The sequence below is a fragment of the Myotis myotis genome, unplaced genomic scaffold (genome assembly GCF_014108235.1).
Source record: "Myotis myotis isolate mMyoMyo1 unplaced genomic scaffold, mMyoMyo1.p scaffold_m19_p_14, whole genome shotgun sequence".
NCBI classification, from domain to species: Eukaryota; Metazoa; Chordata; class Mammalia; order Chiroptera; family Vespertilionidae; genus Myotis; species Myotis myotis.
In genome coordinates this window covers 35,987,682-35,998,155 of record NW_023416318.1, presented here as the reverse complement: position 1 = coordinate 35,998,155, position 10,474 = coordinate 35,987,682, and the positions used below count along the sequence as shown (strand labels likewise).

The 10,474-nt window shown below is 37.3% G+C and overlaps 1 protein-coding gene across 4 annotated transcripts in view; it reads right to left on the bottom strand.

Annotated features, from left to right (window-relative positions):
• Window positions 1-8,528: 8,528 nt before the first annotated feature.
• The window catches only part of SOS1 (SOS Ras/Rac guanine nucleotide exchange factor 1), a 110,705-nt gene continuing 108,759 nt past the window's right edge, over window positions 8,529-10,474 (bottom strand). For all 4 annotated transcript variants that reach the window (XM_036334785.1, XM_036334784.1, XM_036334782.1 and 1 more), the window contains one exon: window positions 8,529-10,104. In XM_036334785.1, the coding sequence (XP_036190678.1) occupies window positions 9,613-10,104 (492 nt within the window). In that variant the 3' untranslated portion in view covers window positions 8,529-9,612. The remainder of the gene's footprint in view (window positions 10,105-10,474) is intronic.

The window sequence follows — 10,474 nt, the reverse complement described above, 5'->3', positions numbered from 1 at the left end:
TGTAAGATCAAAACTTCCACCTTGAAGTCATTGTCCTAGTATGATATTAGCTTGTTCACATTTAACATGGATATGCATTTTATGCTTCCTAGACATTTGGCTTATAATTCACCCCAGTTCTTAGACTCTAAGGCAGTACCTAACATTCCTTAAGGCAAAGGAATCAATTAACAGAATTTATTTTACATGGTGCAATTCTTGAGTTGTGGAGATTTTATACCATGATACAAAAGACACATTGATCTCCAAACAGGAAGAGAACCTTATGAGTAGTACTTCTCATGTTCTGTGGTTATGAAAATCAGTAGATAGAGGGAACAATGATTTCTTTAGAAAGTTGGAGGCTAAAGAAACATTGTGTGTGTGTATGTGTGTGTGTGTGTGTGTGTGTGTGTGTGTGTGTGTGTGTGTGTTTTGCTACAGATGGGAACAGTCCAGAGTCTGTTTTATTGAGCAATCAGGACTGAGATCCCCTAGTGATCTTGAGTGCTACACACACCCTCATGACCAGGGATACATTGGAGGGAAAAGCACTGACTTAGCCACATCCTCTTAAAAGCTTCCTTCACCCTGGAAGGAAGGTGGCAACACATCGAAGCGTTAATGGCTCACATATGGGCCATGAAAACTTAGGGCTGGCAGTACTTTATCCTGTTTTCCTGAAGTAAGTTGTAAAGAAACAGAGTTCTTAAAGCTCAGACAAGAATCTTTGCAACGAGGCTTGCTTGGATGAGGGGTAATAAAATGTGCTCTATTTCTACATGGATATGTCTAAGAAGGCCTACGTCCTTGACATGCCCCAAACATCAGAATCATAATAGAAAAAAAAATTAGGTTTAAACAATTAGTGTCCATTTCCAGGCTATTGTCTATAATAAATTAGGGGCATTTGGTTACTGTTTATTCAAAATCTTGGGACCCACACTTATTTCTTGGAGAATATTCCTCTAGTGATGCACTGTTTGATCAAATGGGGAAGTTTCACTTATAAGTGTTACAAGTTTTCTTCTACTTGTCTGGTGACTTACTTAGGAATGCATTCCTTAGTATTTTGAACAATAGGTGGTCTGGAACACGTAGGATTGGCTGCCAAGTTTGGGGGATTTCCAATATTTAAGTTTAATTCAAACTGTCCATTTTCCAAAAATTAATGAATTCCTTTGAAATTAGATTTTTTAAAAAATATATTTTATTGATTTTTTACAGAGAGGAAGGGAGAGAGATAGAGAGTTAGAAACATCGATGTGAGAGATACACCGATCAGCTGCCTCCTGCACATCTCCTACTGGGGATGTGCCCGCAACCCAGGTACATGCCCTTGACCGGAATCGAACCTGGGACCTTTCAGTCCGCAGGCTGACGCTCTATCCACTGAGCCAAACCAGTTTTGGCTGAAATTAGATTTATCTCTATTATCTGGCCAAAGAAGTTTTGGGGACAGTGCTTGAAGAAATTGTTGTGTGACACTAGAGTGAATTTTTACACATAAGAACATGAGGATGTGATTTAGGTATGACTGAAAATATTATTTTGGGAAGTTGTCAGACATTCAAAGTAGTTAAAATGTTTGTGCCTAATACAAGTAACTTATTTTCCAAAATTAATGTTGTTTTTGAAGAGCTTAGTGCATAATCTTGGATAAGTCATCTAAACCAGTTTGTTAACTATAAAATAGTGATTTTTATCCCTCCTTCTTGCTTCATTTCCTGAGACATAGTAACATTAACTGCTCTTAATTATCAGCAAGAAAATGAATTGTGTTGCTTCTTTCTCGTGTACATAAACCCATTCATCTAAAGATAGTGAGATCTACTGTAAAAGCCTGTGGCTGGATACCATCTGTGTTTCTAAGTGGGTTGTTTCCACTTAGCACTGGATACATCCCATTTCGTCATTATCACATATTCCTTTTCAACCAGGGAAGACCCTTCAGCATACAAACATGCTCTTATTTCTCCAATTTTTAAAGGAAAATAAATCTCTTGACAGTTCTCTGCTTTCTTTTATAGTAAAACTTGAAAGAAGAAACTGCTCCAGTTCCTCTCCTCCCGTTTTTTATTAGATTCAGTTAGGCCCATGCCACCCCTGACTGCTCATCACTTTCACCTTGCTAAAGGAATGGTCCATTCTCAGACATCTTACTCTCCCTATCAAATGGCATTTGACATCCTGGTCACTCCCTCCCTCTGAAATTTCTTCGTTAGACCTCAAGGACACAACATACTCATGCCTCCTGTTCATCTTTTTCCATTGGCAGTTCCTTCTTGGTCCCAAGTCTCTCCTTTGCTTAAATCTCTTCTTTTTCCAGTCTGCTGGTTTTAAAATAGGATATTTATGAAAGTGATTTCCAATTTTATAGCTCTAGCCCAAAACTCTCTCCTAAACCCCAGACTTATATCTTCGACTGCGTCCTTGGCATCTCTCAGATGTCTAATGTATTTACTGAACTTAACATGTCCAAGCCTGCTCCAACCATATATTCCCCACCTCAGTTAATGGTAACTTTGTCCTTCCAAGGCCAAAAACATTGATGTCATCCTTGACATTTCTATTTCTTACAGCCAACTTCTATTCTATCACCAAATTGGCTGTCTTCCAAATGTGTCCAGACTCCAGCCTCTTTTTTTTTCTTTTCTTTTTTCTTTTTTCAGAGTTCGACCTCTTATCACCACCTCCACTTCTGTCACATTGGCCAAACTGCCTTCTATTGGGCTAACTTCCTTATTCCCACTCGTTTTTTATTTTATTTTATTGATTTCAGGGAGGAAGGGAGAGAGAGATAGAAACATCAATAATGACAGAATCATCAATTGACTGCCTCCTACACGCCTCCCACTGAGGATCGAGCCTGCAACCCAGGCATGTTTCCTGACCGGGAATCAAACCACGACCTCCAGTTTCATAGGTCGATGCTCAACCACTGAGCCACACCAGTAGGGTCTTATTCCCACTCTTAACCCCTAATTATTCTCAACATAGCAGCCAGAGTAATCCTGTTAAAATGTAAATTAGATCATGTCATGCCTCTGTTCAAACCCTCATAGGGTTCTATTTCTCTCAAACAGAAGCCAAAGTCATTACAAGTGATCTGGACCACATTAAACCTCTAATGGCATTTCCTATTTCGCCTACATTCACTCCTCTCCAGATACAAGCAGCCTCACTATTCCTCAGATATACCAAGTATGCTCCTGCCTGTGAGATTTTGAATTGACCGTTCCCTGGGACTTGGCATATTCTTTTCCCAGATACTTGCCATGTCTCATTCTTTCACCTCCTTCAAATCTTCACTCATTGGTCACCTTGTCCATGAGGCTGACTCTGATCATCCCCTTTAAATTTCATCTCCTGTCCCCTACATTCCCAGCCACCTTGTCCTTGTTCATAGTAGTTGCAACATTCTAATGTATAACATACTTATTTACTTTTATTACCTATTGTTTACATCTTCTCACTACTATTAATCCCATGATGGTATGAATTTTGTCTGTTCTGTTCTGTGCCAACATCAGAACTGTACCTGGAACAATAAATACTTGCTGAAAGTTGAATAATCAGATGGTCCCTTATCAAATGCTTATAACTAAGGTCATGCAAACCAATTTAAGTGGCAATAAACATTAAAGGAAGCTGTAAAGAATCAAACTATGAGGACTTCAGGGTGAACCATCAACCTCTTAAAAGATATCTAATAGCAGGCAAATTTTGAAAACATGTCCCTTTCAACTTCAGTTACCATTTAATGTGCAACTACTCTGTAAAAGGCATTGGACTTTACACATATCATAGCAGGTCCTTGAATAAATAGTGTTTCGTGAATGTTGTTTCATTATAACATTGATGAATACTCTAGGAACTTTACTCTTGTTTATATCAAATAACCTGTGGTTAAATTGGTTTCATTATGCTTAAAGTTGCAGAACTTATTGGTGACTTTATTGAGAATTAGTGTACCTTTAAACCCCACAATAGTCACCAATAGTAGAGTAGATCTATTAACCTCATGCATTGATAAAGAACAGAGACTCATTTAATAACTTCTCCAAAGTCACACATCTAGTATGTAATAGAACCAGAGTGTGAACACAGATGTGTGTTTTCAAGGCACTTACTTATTGTACTCTTGTATCACAATGATTCCTACTTTTCTTGATGAATCATGAAGGTAGAGAAACCAACTTCTGAAAATGACTGTAGTGTTTTTCTTGCCTTCAGTGAAAATCCACAACCCTAAAATGTTAGAATGGGCATAAACTGCTTTTTTGGTTTTACTCAATCAAAGCTCTCCTTCCCTCTGGCAACCATGTGCATCTATCTGCAAAAAGGCGGCTCAGCGGTGGGCTGTGCCTTAGAGACTAAGCGCCCTGAATCTGTGATGAGCTAACATGATTAAATAAATAGAAAAGCAACCCCCCTGGTTAAAATTCAAAGAAAGTGACATTATAAGAGCCCATTCAGAATTGTTTGACTGATATCAATATTAAAGGTATTTTCCTATAGCTATTGATTACCTAAATTATATACTCAATAATACATATTTGGATTTCACAGTGGCCTACAAGTGAAATTTGGTCTTTAAACTGGGGGCGGGGCGCAGGACCACTAATAAATTTTAGCTGTTTCTGAAAGCATTCCTCCAAATGCTAGGAATCAAAGTTGAGTCAGTGGTCTCAGTCACTAACTGCCACTTGATGTTGGCTAAATCATCTCAGCTCCAGGCCTCCCTTGCTTCAATTTTTAAATAAGGACATTGGATCTCTAAGAGTTCATCAGTTTTTACATTGTCTAGTTCATCATGAATAACTGCACATTTGCATAATTCTTTACAGTGTGCAACTGTGAACTGTACCTTTCCATGCCATGCCTAGACAGAACTGTTAAATGTCAGGCTGCCGCGTTCCAGCAGGTCTCAGCAAAACTTGCCGATCGAGGAACGGTGAGGTGATATCACAGAACTTTTATGGGCTACAAATGCCTTAGGCCTCTGAAACGTCATCGAGGTGACACCCACGATCACTAACGTACTAATTTCCATCTCAAGGGCCTCCCACTCACTACAATCACAGGGCTTGATGCAGAAGGAAATACTGAGCTTCTTTTATAATACTATAACAGGAATAAGCACCCCCAAGGCAAGGCCGTGATAAAGAGCAAACTCTTTCTCTGTGGCAAGTATGAGCTAAAATGAAAGACACTAATGACATTAAAAATAGTGTCCTCTAAGGTACCAGTAAATACATGCAAAAATAACACACTGTGGGCTATGTAAGGCATTTTTCTTTATTATTTTTCAGTTTATCTTAGTAATGCCAGAAAAATAACAGCCATTATTTTCACTTTAAATGCAAACCAAATACTGCTGCACATAGAGTACAAAGATTACCTACGAACATTGTTAGGTACAAAGGCCATATTAGATGTATAGACCACACTTTGTTTTTACATTAAAGTAAGACTGACAGCAATTTTTCGACAATTATTTTAGCAAATACTGTGCTACTAAACAAAGGCAAATACACGCATATATACATAAACATGTTTCAACTAAAGTTACATGTCACTTTGACAAACAAAGGCTTCTTCTCTGGTATTTCACCAGATATTTGCACCCCAAAGTCCCCTGCCCTGATCCCGCCCCCAAATGCTGACTTGATCTGAAGAAAAAAATTAGAGATGTTCTTAATTAAAGGCACATTTGGCAGCTACTGAAAGTGGCATGCATCTTGCACAGGTGCGCGCTCCCTAAAGCCACACATGTGACTTCCACCGTTATGCATCTTGTTTCTTTGAGTGGTAGTCCAATATGATCCACCTTTAGCTAACTTGCTTCATAATTTTGCAGCAATCGGCTACTTAATGCACTATTTTCATTAAAGGCAAAAGGGAAATTTACTCACAGTCGACAAAAAATGCACTTTACGGTGTCAAAAATGGAAAATAAGGCATGAAATTTACAAAACAAGTTACAAGTGCTTTTGTTGTTTAGATTTATCATATAGACCTCATGCTTCTTAACTAGAGCTCAAAACATTGTATTTGCTCATGTATAAAGGATTATGAAATGACTTAAAAAGCTAGTAATGAGATGTTTCAAAAGAAAAATATTAAGTAAACTAAGTCATCATTTTCCCTTATAGTTTTACTGCATAAGTCTTTCAGCCAAACTGATACTAGCCTTGTGATGTTTATCTTACTGGTAAAGATTAATATGCAACACAACAGGACCTGCACTTGTATAACAAACAATATAGGTTAAAAGAACAAGTTAATCTACCCATAGCAGCAGAATACCAAGAAATAAATGGTTAAATTTGTTTCATTCTAAATCTGGAGGGGAAAAAAGGTTTTTCTCAATATTATGTACACTAATAAGTTGGGACACCCCTCCCTCCATTTCTCATTTTGTTGAGCCATTTAAAACTGAATTTAAGCTGTCATTAAAAGACAGTGAAATACATGACTAAAGTAAGCTAAACTTGAGAATTAAGACAAGAGCATGATCATAGATACCAACTAACTTTTGGTTTGCTTAATTTTTGATTTGTGGGAAAAAACATTAAGAATTTAGAACCGTAATATAGCCTCTATCTGAAATAGTACTTGTTCACTAGACTGTTGTTGATTGTAGTATAATTCATGTGGCATGCTCTTTGCTAATTTCAGATCCAGTAAAGCAAAACATTCTTGAGTTGTTAGAGCACAGTAACTTGCTAAATACATATTTTGATACCCAACAACCTTTAATTAAACAAACTTTTAATGTTTGTATATTTCCTGATAATTTGTACTCTTAAAATACACTGAAGACTGGGAAGAGTAAATAACCTTTGAATAAATTTAGAAACATGTACTTATCTGTTCCTGCTTTTAAAAGTGCTTAGATATATGAAAAGGCTCCCTTTCTGTTATATTAGTTATTAGCCCACTTAAATTCAACCTAGAATCATTTTCATTGTGTGATCCAAAGATAATGAAACATCTAAGAACATTTCTATTTCTAAAAGATAAGTTCCATATTTTGAAACCTGGTTTTGAAAGTCATGCTGCTTGACTGTCTTATAATGTCCTGGATTCAAAAGCAGAATTTTGTGGTGATGCATTTATCTTCTCAGCCACTTCTTGTCCCTAAGTACATTTTAGTTACTACAAACAATAAATTTGTCAGCTAGTTAATGTTGCAAAAGTGAAGGCAAGGATACGGTTTTCTCACCACCATTTAAGGGTATCCAATTGGAATTTTTCTAATTAGTTACCACTGCAGAAAATATTTTTACCCAGATGTCACATTCCAAAATAAAGAAGTACCCTTCTCTCCACAATGCACACGAAGCCAATGCAGTAGTCTCCTAGAACCACCGGTTCTAGAATGGTTCCCCCTTTGCAAAGTATGATTAGAGCTCCAAATCTTGATTTTTCCCCCCTCTTTATATGATCAGGCAGGTTGAAAACCCTTATTGAAGGTGAACATACTGGCCAGATACTGAATGGGCTCCAATGTGACTCTTCTCGGTTCTCATTTGGAGTGGGGATGGGGTCATTAAAAAGAGAAATGATCAATAAGACATAAAAAGGGAAATCCTAGGGACAATGAGGCTGGTCTAATAAAAACTCATGGGAGATTCTGGAATGTGTATTATGATTAATCTTAGCAGCACTAGTAAGTAGGCTTAGATAAATACTTATTGAATGAATGGTCTTATAGACTCTGTGCATACAACAGTGGATTTGAAATTAATTTTGGGGAGACTATTAAAAGGCTACCTACCATAAAAGGAATGGTGCAGATATTAAACAAAGATTCAACTCTAACAAATAAATAAGCATATGCTAGGATGGACTGCTTAATGATGATGCAATCAACATTCTGGTCTTAAAGGACTATATACTGTACTATTGTAATGTACATTTAATGCTCTAATACATGTCACAGGAAATTATTAAAGTATTGGGTTTTCACCATAATGCAGCACTTCTAAAATGTTTCTAATGGCATGGTTAACAGAATTGCTGACATGTTGCTTCATTATTCAGATACATGCAGATACTGATGAACTGATGACTCTCTAAGGATGGAACACTGCACATTTCACAGACATTATAGTGGAGATTAAAAAAACTTTTTCTCTTCAGCAAGTTGCATGCATTTCAGTCACAGTATTTGTTAGACTCAGAAGATCAGTACATAGGCTTAATGAATAATCCATATTATGATTTTAACGATGTAGGCAGATGTTCTCTTAAGAATAGTTCTGATAGAGCAAAGACCTCAAGCAAGGTAGAATGTTTAATATAAACTTTAACAAACTGTATACATGTTGCCTAGGAAATTAAAAACTTATAAAGTTCTGCTTGAAAGATACCCATCCTATTCTAACCAAATACTATCCTATATGCCAAACTGTAACTTCAGATTATCCTTTAAGATGAATACATACATCCAGAACTAGAAACCAAGGCATACCACAATGCGTGCTTTTATGCTTAGTGTTTGTGTGTGTGTTTCAACTGAAAGAAATAAGAATCAACCATTTTATCCATATAATAATTTAATATATGCCAGTCAACAAGGTATTTGTATCTTTATTCAATTAAATTAAAACAGACCTGCCAAGTTTATTATATAACATTCACTATATACACATGATTTAGGCAATGCAAGGTAATTCTAGATATGCTGATTACTCAACTATTAGTAAAACATGAATGGTGTCAGTGATGCCCAGCAAGTACTAAGTGCTTCTTTTCACACTGGGTGACTGCATTTCCACAGTACGGTTAGAGGGACAGCTACGAGCCATGACGTGGATTACCAGTAAACTTTTGTGGGAGAAGGGGGGAAAAATGACAACCTAGCATAGATTAACAGTCTCCTAAATGTAAATTATATACTTGACAGTTACATTTTTTTAGTAAGTTCTTCTGTCATGTTAATGACACAAAAATTCTCGTTTGAAGGCAACACCACCACGTTTTGTTTGTATCGGGAGGATGGGTGGGATAGACTCTTAAAATTGGTATAATTATTCTTAAAAAAAAAAAGTACCTCTTTGGTGAAGCCTTGGTACCCATTCAATTCATTCACTGTAATGATCTGTAAACAGGACTGTAGTACATGCTGGGCCTTGATTCCAACAAGGTCAGGCACCACAGCCTTTCCTCACAGTCCTTTGAATGATTTTAAAGAAAATATTTTAAAGTCGGACAAGTAAAAGCAAAAGAAAACAAAGGGCTATATGAAGATCCCTGTTAAAATTTTTTTTAAAAAGTGCATATTTTGAATTATAAAAACTGTCATCATGTGGGCCTGTTGGGCACAAGACTGTTTTTCCATCCCTTTAATGATAAAGATCACTTCACAAAAACAGGGCTCCAACCCATTGGCTGGAAAAAGTCCCTTTAATTGGGTATCAGGTGCAAACAGTTGTCCAATTCCTCTAGATTAGTCTTTCCATGTTCGTCTAGGTTAAAATTCATTGTCTTATACTGCATCTTGAAGTAGAGTCGTTAGTGTTTGGAGTTCTCATTTTAACTCCTCAGTGCTGGCACATTCAGTGCATCCATTGCCAGCAATGGATTTGGGGACAGGGAAATGTACATCCAGTACAGAGGAACTCAGGAAGAATGGGCGTTCTCCAACAGCGGTGGTCCATCTCTGTGCATGGATGGGTGTGTGTGCTCCCTTTTGTAAGTTTTTGGAGGGAGTTTAGGGATATGTTGCGAAGTGCTTTGCCGTGGAGGAACAGGTGGCCCAGCAATGGAATGAAGGTCCACTTCTTGTGTCAATGGTGGTGATGGCAGATGTCTCCTCGTGCCATGAGGAGAAGGTGTTTGAGGAGGAGGTGGTGTAAAGGGGGAAGGGCTGTTTGGAAAGAAGGCATTGCTGTGATCACTTTTTTTGCCCAAAGGGGGAGGTTGGAGATGTAGTGGTGAGCTTGAGAAAACATCAGGTGTCCTCACAGGTTCTCGTGGTGGTAATAAGGGAGGGCTTTCAGGAGCATCTGATATGGAGGTCCGGTCTGATATTGAGTATCGTGGTGAATAGGCTTTTGATGTGGGCTGCCTCGGAGGAATTGCTGGGGGGCTGTCCAAATGCTTAGACATAATCTAAGACAAATGAAAACAACAACAACAACAACAACAACATTTATTAGTAATTTCACATATGTAGTACCAAGAACATGTTTAAAATTAAGTTGGGGTTTTCAAACATGCTATTGGAAGAGCCCTACGTATGGATCAGGTAGTTCCTCATATGTTTTAAATGGGAGTGTATGCCAATTCATTAAAAAAATTTTTTTCAATGTTTTTACTTTAATTTTTTCAAGTTTTGTTGTTTGCTACTGCTTACCTATCAGTCTATCTAATATGAGATCTTTTCTTTTTTAACATAAGTTACCTGTTAATTTTATAATATTAACCCTACTATATTTATATTTCATGTTCTACAAAGACTGTCTTGATTTATCCAGGTGCT